The 17,392-nt window shown below is 45.7% G+C and overlaps 1 protein-coding gene across 3 annotated transcripts in view; it reads left to right on the top strand.

Annotated features, from left to right (window-relative positions):
* The first annotated feature begins 804 nt into the window (after positions 1–804).
* The window catches only part of MAPRE1 (microtubule associated protein RP/EB family member 1), a 29,677-nt gene continuing 13,089 nt past the window's right edge, over positions 805–17,392 (top strand). For 2 of the 3 annotated variants that reach the window (XM_088467099.1, XM_088467101.1), the window contains exons 1-3: positions 805–906; positions 3,477–3,601; positions 7,445–7,590. In XM_088467099.1, coding sequence (XP_088323225.1) covers positions 3,481–3,601; positions 7,445–7,590 — 267 coding nt within the window. In that variant the 5' untranslated portion in view covers positions 805–906; positions 3,477–3,480. Of the gene's footprint in view, positions 924–3,476; positions 3,602–7,444; positions 7,591–17,392 lie in introns of all 3 variants that reach the window. The other variant, XM_088467100.1, reaches the window with a different exon arrangement.

Here is a 17,392-nt window from a genome sequence, read left to right on the forward strand (position 1 = left end):
ATTTATTTGCAAATTATTTTTTTTTAAATATTCTAGATCTCACATTTTTTTTTATAGATCATTGGTTCAAAAGTAATCATTTTAGTGAACTTTTACCAATTGTTTGTATAGCGTATATATTTATTTTAGTAAAATAGTGTTACTGTGGTTATATTGCAGAGCAGCACCCTTTACTACTAGCTGGGTTTCATACTACTGTATTACACATTACCACATAGAATAGCACCCCGTACATGTCGTAACATGCAATATAAGAGTATGACACATAGCTAGTAATACTACGTGCTGCATCATGTGTATAGAAGTGTGATACACACAGCCAGAGCCAGCTAGTACTAGTAAGAACAACTAACCGTGCTACAGGGAGTGAGCAGCTGCTGTGTGAATAAAGTAACGTGTTGTAGCGCCTCTAGTGGCCGTCACTCGGTGCTGCAACACTGCAGTACAGCGGTGGGACAAGACGTTGCTCTGCAGTGCCCAGCTACCCGCCCACCAGCTCCTCAATGCGGTAGTGTCAACCAAAATGTGTACCTAAACCTTCACATCCCACTCAACACAAACCAGAGGGGGAATATATAGTTAAAAAAACTGTCTCCATATCACAACAGTGTGATTCTCCAGGACGACCACTTCCCAGAGATAAAACTACCCTTGATTCTAAAGCTCTTGGCGCAGGCAAAATGGCGGCCGTTAGGAGACAAGGACATTACGTTGTGAGTACAGCGGTTGGGCACGGCGAGCTATGCCACGTGACACTCGGGTGGGGTTTCCAGGGCAGACAAAGTGTCACTTAGCAACTGACCGTGGTATAAATTATTCATGACGTGACGTCACCTCGCACGGCACGCTCTTCTACAGGCGCGTGACATCAGCACGGGTGAGGCCGGTTCGAACGAGACAGCAAAGGTAACGGCCGGGAGCGGGTGAGAGAGAGGCCGGGGGTCCTGGGGGGAGGGCGCCGATGGGGGCACCACGGTTTACCGTCTGTCCTTCCTCTCCCCGCAGCCGTCCTCCCACACATCACGTCACATACATCTGCCCAACATACCCCTCACCCGTCATGTAGCACGGTCACCCGTTACCGAATTATGCCTCTATTTCCTGTACAGCGCCCACATTATACCGCCCTGTACTGCCCTCATCTCCTCCTAGCCTCTTCCCCATACATCAGCCGGGATATGTCCCCTGTACTTCTCCCATACTCTCACTTGCCTCCTCAGAGCCCCTTCCCCATACATCAGCCAGTGTATAGGAATATGTCAGTGTGTACGTCCCTCATCGCTTTATTTACCCCATTGTTGTCCTCTCCATACGTCAGCCCGTGTATATCGCCATGTACTCCCCTGTCTCCTCACTATAGCTCCTTTCCCCTTTTAGTAGCCAGTGTATATCTACCTGTATCTTCTAATTACCTCCTCATAGAGCCCTTCCCTATAAATCTCCCTGTTTTGTTTTTTGTTTTTTCTCTCCCTCAGACTTATTTACCCAATCGAAGCACCTTTCCCCAAACACCATACATCACACTGTACCAACTTCATCCATAATTTAATTCATGATAGCCCTGTTGTTACCCTCCCACCTCTTACCTGATCATAGCCCTTTCCCTGTACATCACCTAATGTATATCCCTTCTTAATTCACTTTGATTGTTTCTGTGTATCATGCAGAATGTTATGCTTTATCCCCTCACCTGCCCCTTTTCCCCGTACATAAATATGAATATATTACCTTGTGATATGGCCACTCATTCACCATTGTAGTTCCTGCCTCAAGAATAACCCTGAATATTACCCTTTATCTTCACTCTCCATTCACCTCTATATAGTCTTGCTATGCTGCGTGCCACTCAGCTAATTACGCCGTATCCCTCAAATATCTCCTTACATCCTGTATATCTTTTTGTTACCTAAAATATCTAATTTACCTTTTAATATCCACATTTCTCATATATCATGCAGTATACCCTATTTTTCCATCTTTACCTTCTCCTATACTCTACCTAATTTAACACTGGTTACATTCACCATGCTGTATACCGAGTGCAGTTGGTAACTGTGTAGTGACCTAGCTGCTGCTTTTCTTTGGTGTGTAAACTTTAGTTGTGTACAAGCAAATGTGGATCAGGATCATCAGTGTAGCCTAGCATTAAAATAGATAACTACACCCTCACAGTATTCTTAATTGTCTCCTCTTTCTTGAGCATCCTCCCTATATTAAACAAAGAAATTATCACTATCTGGCATCGCACCTAATTTACCTTATGTCCTGCATTTTCATACACCACCTTTTACTAAACCTTATTTCTATCATGATTTTGCCTGTGCAGATCGCCTATTTCCCAAACACCACTATATATATATATATATATATATATATATATATATATATATATTTTTTTTACTCTATTGACCCTTGTTTTTCATAAAAAATAAATTTTTCCACAAACTCCATGTCACATTTGTGTTCTGTTTTACTTTTAAAATTAACAAGGGGAGCGCTAAATATGTTGGTGATTTACCGCTGAGCATATTGCCCCGAGTTACGTAGAGCAACATCGCCCAATTTCCTACGCACTACTATTATGTGGTCAGGATATGCTGCTGCTATGAGCGTTCCTATAGCACATTGGTCCCTTCTCTGCAATTGAATCACCACCATAGATTTTCTTTAAATAGAAACCTTAGATTGCCCGGTATGTAGTCAGCATCCCTGCAGATGGAATTCTGACCGCCGGCTTCCCGAAGCTAAGTATCGGGGGTTAGGCACTGGGGGAGGGTTAAGCACTAAGGGAGGAGGGTTAGGTTTAGTGGGAGGGGGAGGTTAGGCTCAGGCAAGAGGGAGGGATAAGGGTTACCTTCCATAGCCGGGATAGTGACTGTTGGGATGCCACTATCTGTATTCTGACAGCCGGGATCCCATACCCAACCTGATTGCCCAAATCTTCTCCATAAAGTGCCCCAGATTTATTCTCCTATTCATCAAAATTTTTTGTTTGACAGTCATTCGCTTTCATAATAACACTTTTTATTCTCCCCTCACAATGCAGCTACACTTAATGGTGCATACACACGGTCAGATTTTTCCTTCAGATATGAACGGTAACGATTTAAAAATCGTTCATTCGTTCATATCTGAAGGAAAATCGTTCATATCTGACATGCCTGAACGATGGATGATCAACGATGCGCGTTCCCGATGGTCAGATAACTATTTCTGACATCTGATGTGTTTGCAGTCAGACTTGGACGATTCCATTAATTTTAATGCAGTCAAAAATCGTTCAAAACTTTGGTAAAATCGTTCAAATCGTTTAATTGTTCAATCGTTCATCTGACAAATCTGACCGTGTGTATGCACCATTAGAATTCCCAATATTTTTAACCCTTCCTTTCCATACTTCTCTCCCTAAAACAATTTAACCCCCCACTAAGTGTTGGGTTTTGTGCTTATTGATTGTTTTTGTTTTTTTCTTCCAGGATAATGGCAGTTAATGTTTATTCCACATCAGTGACAAGTGACAATCTAAGTCGTCATGACATGCTTGCATGGATTAATGAGTCTTTGCAACTCAACCTGACCAAGATAGAGCATTTGTGTTCAGGTAATGTACAAGCATCCTCCGTCAGCTCAGATATCTGTTGGCATTATCAGCACTTCAGTGTACCAGAACCAGCCTTCACCCAGACCGGAAGCTGTTCTTAGGGCTAACCTACTTACCTAGGCATTTTATGGAGTATTTTCAGCATAATTTGTCTCCTGTATGCTGTCACCACTGAATGTTTGACGTAAAAGCTAACATAACATGTAGATTGGCGATTACCATCCTTTTGCACCATTGAGGAACATATATGTATACTGTGTGTGTATGTATATAGAGATATTTATTCTGCCACTGCAGGTAATAGTAGGTGCTCAGTTTTTGACAGGAGCCTCTGTCAGGACCTTAGGCTTGCTATCATGAGCTTCTCCATTCCGATTGAGTCACAAAGGTAGGTGTCTTCTATTGTGGAGGGGTCAATGGAGGTTCCCTTGTGAAATGGACCTGCAAGGATCCCTGGGGGATAGCTTTGGCAGCAGAGTTCACATGCCCTGAGTACAGGCAAGTACGATTCTTCAATCAGGTGTCACAGCGAGTTTGATTACTTTCACTAACAACTCCAGGAGGCCTATGAGATTGAAGGTGTTTTCAAATAGAAAAGCTAGTTGACAGATTATAAACTGAAAAGGCCCAGTGTGAGTGTCAGAAGAGGTCTGTTTGTTCAAGCCCCAGGAGCAGATTCCTGAAACTCAATAAGCTCAACAGGAAGCCCACAGTGTATGAAACAAGTTGGTGTTTGCTCCAAGCAGGAGTTACAAAGTGAGATAGCGAGACTGTCCGGCAGCAAGACATACCCTACATGACATGGTGCCTGAAGGGCTCAATGCAGTAGCCATGTCACGCTCCCAATAGATATTACATCTGATTTTTTTGAAACTCATAACTTTAATATAATTGTTGTTTTTTTTTTTAATATCGATAGGCAATATATCGTATCAATCATCTGACAAAAGCAAATTTACACTTCCCCGGAGGCTGTTCCTATCTGCAGCCGCCTGGAATACCCTCGGGGGCTGAGGGCAGTGGATATTTTCCTTACACACACTGCGGTTTAGTGCCGAGTTTTTTTTCCCCAATCTTTAACATTGAAACCGTGGACAACAGCTGTCCATTTCAGTGGCTGTAACATGGTGACTTTGCCATGTCCGTGCAGTCTGAAAAGACCCTTTTATTTACATAATTCATTAAAAATAGTACATGGCAAAAAACGCCCGTTTTGTTGCCGGCTTGTGAAAACCGGCGTGTGTGACATAGCCCTAAGGGGGATATTCAATTAGCTATGGGTAGTACCGTGTGGCCTCTTCTACCAAGTAAAGTTCTGTGAGCTGTTCAATTAGAGGCCTGTGACTAGGCAGCACTTAATGCAGATTTCTGCTTACATGTAGGTGAGAGCAAAAATATGTTTAACTTTTTTTATTTTCTCTCTCATGACTGTTACATTGTATTCAAGTGCAGTTTTGTTGCCCTTGTTTGGCTTCTGTCTTGTAGCTTGGTAACCTGGGGGGGTTGTGTAAACTCATTTTATTGGTTCCTCTGTAATTGAATCATGTTACAGAAATGGATGCAATTGTGTTGTGCTTTGTTACTGCTCTAAACGTAAAAATACTCAAGGTCTCATTTGTATTGTGGATAGTACTCTGAAATGTATGACTTGAGGTTTATTAAGATTTTAGGTTAGAATCATTGATCCTTGCGATGTCTTTAGCATTACACCCTCCCATACTGTAAAAGCTGAAGTGCCTCACATTGGGGCAGATATACTAAGCTCTGGAAAGTGATAAACGACCAACCAATCAGCTCCTAACTGTCATTATTCAAACACAGCCTGTAACATGACAGTTAGGAGCTGAGTGTGTTTAGTTTATCACTCTCATTTATCACTGGGGGAGCTCAGTACATCTCCTCAATTATATCCTATGCCACTCTCTACTGCACTAAATACTATTGCCTTTTTCAGACCTCTGTCACTGATCCCAGACAAAAGCCAGGTTTGGTATTTGAGGGGTGGTCCATCCCTTTTAGTGAGGTCATGTATTTTGCTTCCTAAGCTAGTGGGAGATGTATCAGAGCTTCTAAATGAGTGGTTCTCTGTACTCAAGTTTTCCCCACAGGTTGAGTTTTTAGGATTTCGGTTTGTGGAAGCAGGTGGGATAATTACTGACCCAGCAAAATAGATTAACTCTCCTGTGCATGATTAAAGACATCCAGAAAACATAACCTGTTGGTGGTACTTGAGGAGTTGAGAATCCCAGTTCTAAACAGTGGAGAGGCTGCACATAGCAATCAATCTCCCTCTACCTATCGTTTTATAGAATGTGCTTGATAAATGTTAGCTAGAAGCTTATTGGACAAGTTGCCCATAGCAACTGCTATTTAGAGGCTTTGATACAGATCTCCCATAGTGCCTTGTGTGTTATGTAGACTGCTAAATGAAAGCATGCCTAGTAAGGTGAAACTCCCATGCCAAACACCTTTTGGGTTTTTTTTCTTCTTGTCTGTGTTTTTCCTTCCATTAGTAAAGCATAACAATAACATACAACCTGGTCATAGGTTTGCTTTAAGCTGTCCATAACTGCATTAGTTTGCCTAGAAGAACAGATTTGTTGTGTGGGAACACTGCTCATTTTGGGTCCACAATCAACATTTTATTGCGACTAGTGGGAAATCCAGTTGGCATTTTTTGTCAAATGAAAGAGCATGCATATTTTAGGTATCAAATTGGACACAGGTCTGTGTGCCTAGTTCTCTAGGTCAGGAGCTCTAAAATGGAGTCAGACCCACTTACCCACGGGTTAGAAAGGAAAGGTTATGGTAGAAGGAGACCGCAAAGGGAAATATGTAGAGAACCATTGATCTAGATCTTAGGCCGTATTCAATTGGGTGCGAAAAGTCGAACTTTTCGCCTGGTGAGGCTTTTGCCGTCATCGTCACTTTCCATGCGGAAAAGTATTGTGCGTGTCCCCGCTTATCCCCATGTTCAATTAGAAATCGGCAAAAACGGCACCTGGCTAATTCGGACCTGGCGAAAAGTACTGTCAAAAATGGGGAAAACGCTCTACCCTTCGAAGAACTGCACTAACATAGGGGATCACTATAGGGGTGTTCTAGTACATCTAATAAAAGCTATTCTGTTTTTTTTGTGTTTGTTTTTTTTCCTCCAAAAGCTTGCTATTAGCGTCTTTGCATAAGTGGTGAAGAATGGCATTTAGCAATATTTTTTTTCATCAAAACTAGTCCCAGCAAATTTGGGGTACATGAAAATGGGTGCTAGTATATTTAGAAGCTGCTAATGTGAAGTTGTAAAAAAAAATCCACCTGCAATCTTAAAAACACCTGGGGCATACTTGGGGACCCCCCTGGAGTCTTTCGCTAGTTTTTAAGTTTGTCCACCAACTTTGTTTTTTTTGTCGCACCCAAAAAGTATTTAAACTTTTATTTTTGGCAGTTTACCTTTTGGGGGGCTATCCCAAGGGTGCAGGGTGGTTCCCGCAAGTTTGCACCCCAAAACTACAATTCTGCACTTTTTTTCAACAGCTTTCGTAGGCAAATCTTTTTCGCCTATTCCAATGCATTGATTTTCCACACCGGCGAAAAGTCTATGGAAATAAATACGGGGATGATGTCACCGGGGAAACTTTATTGCCAAAAACGGCTTTTCACTCCTAATTGAATACGGCCCTATTTGTCTAGCATACTGTTAGGTGAATTAATAGACAGCAATGATTATTGAAGCATTTCAGATTTAGGAGCTGCTAATCAAGAGACTAATAAGGGTGGGTGTAGGTTTGTTTTCACAAATAAATGTTTATGCTAGACTGTTAATAATGTGTGCCATCTCTTCTGCAGGCAGTGTGTATTGTCAGTTTATGGACATGTTGTTTCCTGGATCAGTCACATTAAAGAAAGTGAAATTTCAAGCAAAGCTTGAACATGAATATATCCAAAACTATAAAGTCCTACAAGCCGGCTTCAAGAAGATGGGTGTTGATAAAGTGAGTATGATGGATTTCTGCAAGTGTACTGGCTGTGAATGTCACAAACTAATTAATGTCCCATTACCTGACCTTCTTAGTCTGTGGATCATATAAGAAAAATTATTTTAATAAAACTTGATCTAGAAATTATTATGGTACGGCTGCCTATTTGCCTTCAACTTTGTTACATATATTACCGTTTCTTGAAAGGCTTCTATCCTAGTGAACTAGTGTATACTTAATTTATAGCCAATTGAACAATTAGAACGGATACGGGTTCTTAGTGCTCTGGTGATGGCTGAATACTCATACAGGGGATGATTGAGCTTCAGACGTAATCGCAAAGCTACACGCAAGCAGTCTTGCAATTCTGTCCTTGCAATTATGATAATGCAGCAGGAGGCATCATGCCTCCTGCTGCATTAATTATCCGAGTTGCGTTGGACAACGCATCACCAGATAAACTGTGGGAAGATCGTCCGGCTAAGTGACCCATGGGGTCACGCCGGCCGCCGCAGTTACTAAAAAGAGGCCAGGAAATCTTCGTCAGTCGACGGAGTAGCAGTCTCGGGAAACTGAGGCATTCACTGCCCCCCAATGGCAGCAGACTGTCAATCACTGACAGTCTGCTGCCACTCTGCGTGCGTTAACGCAGTACGGTTCAGACGCATGCACAGATTCCCAACCATCAGGAAACTGCGTTCAGAGGGCACTAACGTGCTTTGCTAAATCAGGCCCACAATGGAGTATATTCTAGCGCTACACTTATTTGATAGTAAATGTAGATCATTGAAATGAGGGATACAGTTTTGGGGTCAAAGTAGGCTTTCTTCTTCCTTTTTTTTCTTTTTCTTCTGGGTCCATAGGGCTCCACAGGAAAGCCTTGGGGTCTAGGTGGTGGCTGAGGACCGGGCACCGAACAGTTAAAGCTTTGCTCCCAGGATGCAGTGGGCCTCAATCTCTCCGCCCCCAGCCCCCAGAGCCAGTTTCGTCGGCGCCCTTCTGGAGTCAGGTCACCATTATAACAGTGGCCTGTTTAGCAGCCCAAAAGCTTTTATTTCTTCAGGGTCTATAGGCTCCACAGGGAGATCTTAGGGTATATCTGGATCCCGGACACCACGCAGTTAAGCTTTTGCTCCCAGGATGCACTGGCTCATTCCCCCCTATACCCCGCCCCGAGCCAGAGACAACTCCGTTTAAGTTGGTGTCCGGCTGAAGTCTGTTCACTGTTTTACGCAGGTGGGGGCTGATTAGCAGCTCCAAAGCTGGTTTTATTTTAGGATTTATTAAGGTGCATACACGTGACAAATTTTTTTGAACGATTTAACTATAACGACGTCGTTATCGTTCGTTGAAAAAATCGTTCAGTTTTTGAGTTATAAAGATGAACGATTACACAGTGATCGCGGTGAGTGACAAAATTTGTGGGTCCCAGGGACCCACCCAGTTTGAAAAAAAATGGGGTCCTACCTGTCCATTTCTGGGTCCCATCATTTATGCTTTAGAGCTCCCCATATGCCTCTCAGACCTCCCCACATCCCCCTAAAATGCCCATCTGATCCCCCCAACAACATCAGATATCCCCACAAGCCCGTTAAATGCATGTTTTAATGCCTCCTCGATCTTTCAGGTAATATGACTTGTCTGTTCACAAAACCCATAGTGAATAAGTAGGTTTACCAAATCATCACTTTAAACTGGGGCACTCTTGGATTACACAGGTTCTGTGGCTCATTAAAACCAGGTGAAATCCAGGCATGAAGTCAGCCAGTCACAGAACCTTAGTAATTAATTCATGTGTCCCGTTTTAAAGCGATAATCTGGTTAGCCTATGAATAACGCTTTTAGGTAATAGGCATATTTATCAAAGGATAAGTGCCCCCCGGTAGTAGTCCCCCTATGCAGTGCCCCCGGTAGTAGTCCCCCCAAATAAGAGTGACCTGGGCATTAGGCCCAGGTCACTAAAGGGCAAATTGGTGGGTCAACTACTGGGCCCCACCTATTTGCCCTTTAGTGACCTGGGCCTAATGCCCAGGTCACACACCTATTTGGGGGAGGGGGGGGACAGATACCTTCAATTTGGCCTAATGCCCCCTATGTAGTCCGGGCCTTGTGCCCGCCTATATATACCCACAGGCCTATTGCTTGAATTTATGCCATGGGCCTAGTGCCCGACAACCCTGGTGGTCTAGGGAGGGGTAAATAACTGTGACCCAAGGCCACCTACCCGCACTGTCCTCAGCTTCAGTGTTCTGCTGCTGGCCCATCCTGGCCAGCGGCGCCGCCTCTTCCTTCTTGATCACGCCGTCTTCTGGCCTCTTGCGCGGCCGCCGGAACTGTTGCCGCGCAGCTCTTCACTTGTCTTCGGAAGGTCCTTCACTCCTCCCCTCTGCCGACAGACTGAACGTTCCCGCTCAGCAGCGTCTATTCGAGACTCCGCGTGTGGGCAGGGCTATGACGCGACGAGCCGTGATTGGCTCGTCGCACCTGCCTCCTATTGGCTGCTGGACTGAGAGGCAAAAGCTCGCGGCCAGTGCCAAACCACCGCCTACTTGGCTTCTGGGCAGCGAGCTCCGCTCAGCTCGTGCCCGGAGCCAAACTTCTCCCGCCGACACTGGTGGAAGGGACCGGGTGGTCCCTTCAAAAGGTACCCGCCGTGGTGGCTTACCCAGCGCTGGGCACAAACACTGTCCCAGCGCCGGGCACGGACGCTGTGCCAATGCTGGGATCACACACTTGATCCCAGCACGGCTTTTCACACCAGCAACCAATGAGAGTCTGACTCTCATTGGCTGCACTAACAGACAGCGTTATGTCTGTCTCTGCAAGGGAACGCGCTGTGCTGCAGCCAGCTGTCGGGGATTGGCCACAGCACAGCGCGTTCCCGGGTACTTTAAAAAAGTGAGTCCCCAGTGCCCGATATTGGGTAAACTACGCGCTATAGCGCATATTTGCGAACACTGATTACACTGCACAACAATGAAAATGTTTCTGATGTAAAAATAGTTACTTCTAATTGATTCAGCATGCAAAGAATGAATGACATTTAAAACTCAGTTAGCTCTGAGTTCCGAGATATAGCCCATTTATGACGATGTAGGGGTATCCTAGTGAAGTGGGCAGAATGGAGAGAATCTTACCAGCAATCTGCGTTCCGCGCAGAGGGGGCGGGGCCTAATGACCCAATTAAATGAATCAGTTATTTGTCCCCTCCCCTATTCAAATATATGCGATTCACGGGATTATCCACACAAGATAACTGGTGCACTGAGTGACAAGCAATGTGAGCGATTCCACAAAGACATTTCAGCAATGGAACAAAGATATCAGGGTAGGTGAATCACTACTGTTGGACAGTGACAAGAGATGGCCCAGAAGAGGAATACAAGCGACAAGCAAAGACAAAGCACCCCCATGAATAGACAACTATATTACATAGTACTTTTGTATGCTGTATGTTTGGTTTGTTTTGTGATTGATTGAATTAAAATTGTTTATTTTTCGATCAAGAAAATATCAGATTATTTTAAAATAGCTTTTCACTATGACTATATTAATGTACATACAGTATAGTGTAGTAGTGTAGCTAAAAAAAATAGAGCTAGTAAAAACATTCTGAAATCATCATTTTAGTTTTTCTTGACCTCAAATTAGTAATGTATGACTATTTTTAGAAAGGAAACAAATTAAAGTATTTATTGTACAGTGTTATCGATAATGCGCGTTCCTGTTTGCAGTTCATTCTGACTGACCAACTGAACGATTTTCACTAAGGGAAGTTGCAAAAATGGTTTGTAGTTCAAAAAATCGTTCATTACACTTTAAAAAAATCTGACAGAAAATCGTTCATAAAATCTGTGTGTATGCAGCTTTAGATTTTGAATCCTCTTCAGAGTGGACAGCAGCAGACTGTCCATAGGATGTCTGCACTGACGCTCTGTCACCCCGCCAGCGCCACGGCACTAGTACAGATCTGGGGATCTCGATGGGACCCCGGGGTCTGTGCTAGCCGCGGCCTGCGGGACATCCCAGACCTACAGGGACAGGTAAGAGCGGATTACCGATTGCGGTGATCCGCGCATTAGCAGCCAAGTCTCCGGTCTCTGGGGACAGACTGGAGGTGCTGGCGGTGGAGGCAGGCGCACAATACCATGTGCTCCACTAGACCACCAGGGACTTGTACATGGTGCGGGAGCCAGCGTCCTGGGGGTTAATTGCCAGCCAGGGGAGGCAGCATTCTCTGTTTAGTGGCTCCTCAGCTCCGCGTGCCTTTCCGCTAAGGTCTTGCTTTGCTGAGCTGATTCCGCCTGTGGCCATGTCCCCTCTGATGTCTCCAGTGGCCATTTTCTCTGTGAAGGTGCATCGCAGATTTCTCAGGACAGCGTGTGGTCCAGTCCCCCTGTATACCTCTCCCTTGGGTTAGTGCAGGGGTCTTCAACCTTGCCCCTCCAGCTGCTGTGGCACTACACATCCCAGCATGCACTGCCACCTTTTTGATATAACAGCATGCTAAAACTATGGTAGTGCATGCTGGGATGTGTAGTGCCACAGCAGCTTGAGGGCCAAGGTTGAAGACCCCTGGGTTAGTGTATACAGTGCATATAGCCTTCCCAGACTCTGAATCTGGGCAGTTAATTAGTGGCAATATGCAGTATGTGATGTATATCTGCATTGTATGCGACTTATTCTAGCGTTGACTCTGTCTTTTTTTTTCTGATCCGTCAGTTTATATCTATCCCTAACAGGTGTAATTAGGGTGGTTCTTTGACCTCCAACATATAGATTCAAGTATTTGTGAGGTCTGTCACATATGGTTGTGTGCTGCACGGTGCCATATTGTAGGACCAGTGATTTGCATACATGTGGCTGCCTGGTATAGCTATATACCCGGCAGCCACGGGTATAGCTATATACCCCTCCCCACAAGATCACCATTGGGCGTTTTTTTTTTTTTTTTTTTCACAAGCCCTGAAGACTATTGCGCGTCGCCTGCGGTCCCGGTTGTTTTATCCCATATGGGGTTACCTCAACAAACCATCCTTTCCTCTCAGGGTATCCCGCATTGTTTGTATCTACTCCTGTACCACAGTCTCTCTCCCTACCAGGGGTTACCACAATATATGCAGTCCACAACAGTCTGTCATTCCCTCCCAGGGACTACCGCAAGCTGTACAACCACCCTGGGTGGATGTTTTATCTAGTTCAGTTCAGAGTTTGGCAGCTTCATCTGTGGCTTTTCAAACCATGTTGCGGAATGAAAAACCTAAGAAGGCATCTAAACGCCCTGTATTGTCATCCCAGTCTACACAACTATCAGACACCAAGGTGTCGTCGGATGATGCGTCTGATTCTGATTCCCCTTCACAAGAGGTGGAGCCTAAATCAACTGTTAATGTTCCTGCTTTGGTGCGGGCAGTCCGATCCATACTAGATATAGAGGATGACGTACGTTCCTGCCCCTAAATACACATACCCTCAGTATAAACAGGTTGTGACTTCGGCAGTTTTTCCTTTCTGACCAGCTGGTAGACCATATGGTGGAGGCTTGGCAAGCACTTGTTAAGAGGTATCTGCCGCAAAAAAGCGTTTGGCCTCATGTTATCCATTCCTTGAGGGGCACTGTAAAAGTGGGAATCACCTCTTGCGGTGGATTCTCATGTTACTCCTATTACTCACTTAATAAAAAATGCCACACTACCCATGCCTTCCATTTCTTCCTTGAAGGCTAGGAAGGTGGAGACGTGCATCAGTAGCAATGGCCTATCCGTCCATGGCTATCTCATGGGTGGCTAAGGCAATAGAAGGTTGGGCAAATGTCCTGGAGGACACTTTACCTGAGGAGGCTCCTGAAAACTCAGAGGTATTTGGTGAGCTACATTAGAGATGTGGCTGCTTATATTGGTGAGGCTTCTTTGGATGCCAGTCTACTGACCTCTACAGTCTCGGCCGCAGCTGTGGCTACGCTCCTGGAGGGCGGACGCTGATTCTAAAAAGGGACTGGGGGCCTTGCCCTACAATGGGGAGATAATATTTTGCCCGGACTTAGACAAAATTGTGGACACTGGCAAAATCTAAATCGGCATTACTGCCATCCCTATCTGCACCTTCCAAGGCTAGATCATCTTCCTTTCTGTCCTTTTGTCCGCAAGGAAAACCCAAAGGACAGTCTTTTTCCCTAGACAATCGGCAACCGAATCTACCACCAAGCCTAAGAAATAGGCCTGGAACGCTAGACACCCTGCTTCCAAGTCTGAGGATAAACCCTCAGCCTGATGGGATGGGCCTCCCTCTGGGGGATCCCAGAGTGGGAGGCCGACTTCTTCAGTTCGCCCAGCGTTGGTGTCAAACCACCAAGGATGCATGGGAAAAAGAAGTGGTCTCTCATGGGTGCGCTCGCTCATTCCGGCAAAAACCTCACCAATTTTTCTGCACAAGCCCTCCTTTCGACAAGAACAAGGCCTTTCAGATTCAGGAAGCCATAGTACTTGCTGAAAGCAGGGGTAATTGTGCCAGTTCCACTATCTCAACGTGGGACTGGTTATTCTACTGTTTCTGGTTCAGAAGCCGAATGGGTCTTGCCGGCCTATCCTTAACCTCAAATCTCTGAGCAAAATTCCTTAGAGTGCCCAAGCTCAGGATGGAAACTTTACGTTCCATCATACTGGCTATGGAACCTGGAGATTACATGGTATCCCTGGACATTCAGGATGCTTACCTGCATATCCCCATAAAGTCATCTCACCAGCGTTATCTCCGTTTGCTATTCTGCACCAACACTTCCAGTTTCAAGCACTGTGGCCTATCCACAGCTCCACGGGTCTTTACAAAAGTTATGGCTGTCATGGCAGCCCATCTGCAGAGTTCGGGTATACGACTCCTGCCATACCTGGACTCCACCTACACCTGACAATCGCTTGTCTACAAGGGCATGGGTGGCTAATCAATTGGAATAATTCTTCCCTAATTCACTCAGAGGATGGTTCATTTGGGAGCCTTTCTGGATTCTCACCAGCAGAGAATCTTCCTAACTCCAGAAAAGATTTCCTTGCTGCAACTGCAAAGCGCGCAGATTCTTCGACAGTTGTCTGGTGCCTGTACACTCGGCGATGCAGGTTCTAGGGTCCATGGTCCACATTCGACATGGTGGAATATGCTCTCTTTCATTCAAGGCCCATGCAGGGGCTGATCCTCTCCAAATGGAACGGCTTAGCCCACTGGATCAAGGCTCAGATGATTGTGCGCTCTCCGGAAGTGCGCCTATCTGTCTTGATGGCTCCTGACTCCTCATCTCACCAATGGTTGCCCCTTTTGGATCCCGGACCGGCTACTTCTCACGACTGATGCCAGTCGCTGGGGCACAGTGACCGGTCCGCACTCATTTCAGGGCAGTTGGACAGCAGTCGAAGCAGCCCTGCCCATCAACGTATTGGAACTTTGGCCCGTGTACAGGGCCCTCAGGATGGCAAGTCACCTTCTTAACAGAAAACCCGTACAGGTTCATTCCGACAACGCCACCACAGTGGCTTACATCAACCATCAGGGAGGCACTAAGTTGGCAGCAATGACAAAAGTGTCATGCATTATGACATGAGTAGAGTGCCACTTCCCGGCAATTTCGGCAGTGTTCATTCCAGGAGTTCTCAATTGGGAAGCGGACTTACTTAGCCATCACGACTTGCATCCAGGGGAATGGTCCCTTCACCAAGAGGTGTTTCAAACCCTAGTGGACAAGGGGCCTTCCGGAGGTGGACCTCATGGCCTCCCGACACAATCACAAGATACCTGTGTACGGGTCCAGAACAAGAGATGGCAAAGCATGCTTGGTGGACGCTCTGTCAGTAAAGTGGATCTTCCAGTTTGCGTACCCCTTTCCTCCAATATCCCTGCTTCCTCGGGTTCTTCAGAAGTTCAAGACTGAGACACAGTCCTACTGGTGGCTCCAACTTGGCCCAGACTATCTTCGGAGTCTCTCCATCAACACTTCAATGTCCGGACCTGTTGTCTCAGGGCCCTTGCCTTTACCCGGACCTGGATCGTCTGTTTTCGACGGTGTGGCTCTTGAGACATCCCTCTTAAGATCCAAGGGGTTCTCTAGCTCAGTCATCTGCACGATGCTCCGAGCACGTAAGCCCGCTTGAGCCAGAATATACCACAGCTTGTGGCATACATATTTCAAGTGGTGTCGCTCTCTGGATTACGACCCTCAGGTGTTTCGTGTTTCAAGGATTCTTGCATTTCTTCAAGCAGGATTGGACCTCATCCCTCGCCTGGCTTCATTGAAAGTACATGCCTCCGCACTCAGTGTGGTTCCCAATGAAGGATCGCTCCGCTCCCGGATATCCACACCTTTCTACAGGGTGTTCTCCGGATTCAACCTCCCTTTGTCCCACCTGTGGCTCCTTGGGATTTGGCGGTGGGTCTTCAGGCGCTCCCGGGTCCTCCATTTGAACCACTGGATTCGGCGGATCTCAAGCGGTTATCGGTTAAGACTTTCTCCTGGCAATAGCTTCTGCCAGGAGAGTGTCTGTCTGAATTGGGGGCGCTCTCCTGTCATCCTCCCATTCTGATATTTCACCTGGACTGGGCTGTGCTTCGCACTCGCCCTGAATTTCTTCCTAAAGTGGCTTCTAATTTCCATATTAATCAGGAAATGATTATACCGGCTTTTCAGTCACCTGACCTCTCAGCAGGTGAGGCCTCATTGGATGTGGTCCATGCTCTCCGGATTTATGTGGATCGGACCAGTTCCCTTCGGAAATCGGATTCCTTATTTTGTGCTCTATTGGCCGGCCATCATTTCTTGTGAAATCCATAAACATTGGCCAGATTTTTTCGTAAGACTTATCTCAGAGGCTTAAGCACAGGCAGGCTTACCTGTTCCGGCTTCTGTTACTGCTCATTCAACTCAGTCTGTGGGCAGCTCGCCATGTCACCTTGGCTGTTCAGCTTTGTAAGGCGGCTACATGGTCTTCCATTCAGACCTTTCTAAGGTTCTATGCATTTGATACCTTCGCCTGTCAGAATGCTTCCTTGGGGCGCTGGATTCTCACCACAGGAGCAAACCTGTTTTCAGCACAGCTGAAAACTGGTTTGCTCGTTAGAGAAGCTATAAAACTGCTTTTGAGCTAGTTGAGTATCTGGAGCATCATCACATTTGTCGGTTCGATTATACTCTCCAAATGGCCAGAAAGAACTTTCATGCGAAACTCGACAGTCTATTCTTGTTCTTAGAAATGAAGGCTATTCTATGCGAGACATTGCCAAGAAAGTGAACGTTTCCTACAATGGTGTGTACTACTCCCTTCAGAGAACAGGCTCTAACCAGAGTAGAGTGGGAGGCTGCGGTGCACAACTGTGCAAGAAGGCAAGTACATTAGAGTCTCTAGTTTTGAGATATAGACGCCTCACAAGTCCTCAACTGGCAGCTTCATTAAATGGTACCCGCAAAACGCCAGTGCCAATGTCTACACTAAAGAGGTGTCTCTGGGATGCTGGCCTTCTTGGCAGAGTGGCAAAGAAAAAGCCATATCTGAGACTGGCCAATAAAAGGAAAATAACACAGACATTGGACAGGAAGATTGAAGGCTATCACTCCATTTTGCAATGCCATACCCTGTGGACAGCGCTTGATTGGAGCCAATTTCCTCCTCCAACAGGGATGACCCAAAGCACACCTCCAAATTATGCAAGAACTATTTAGGGAAGAAGCAGGCAACTGGTACTCTGTCTGTAATGGAGTGGCCAGCGCAGTCACCAGATCTCAACCCCATTGAGCTGTTGTGGGAGCAGCTTGACCGTATGGTATGCAAGAAGTGCCCAT

This window comes from Taudactylus pleione, unplaced genomic scaffold (assembly GCF_031769625.1).
Source record: "Taudactylus pleione unplaced genomic scaffold, aTauple2 ptg000069l, whole genome shotgun sequence".
Lineage (NCBI taxonomy): Eukaryota > Metazoa > Chordata > Amphibia > Anura > Myobatrachidae > Taudactylus > Taudactylus pleione.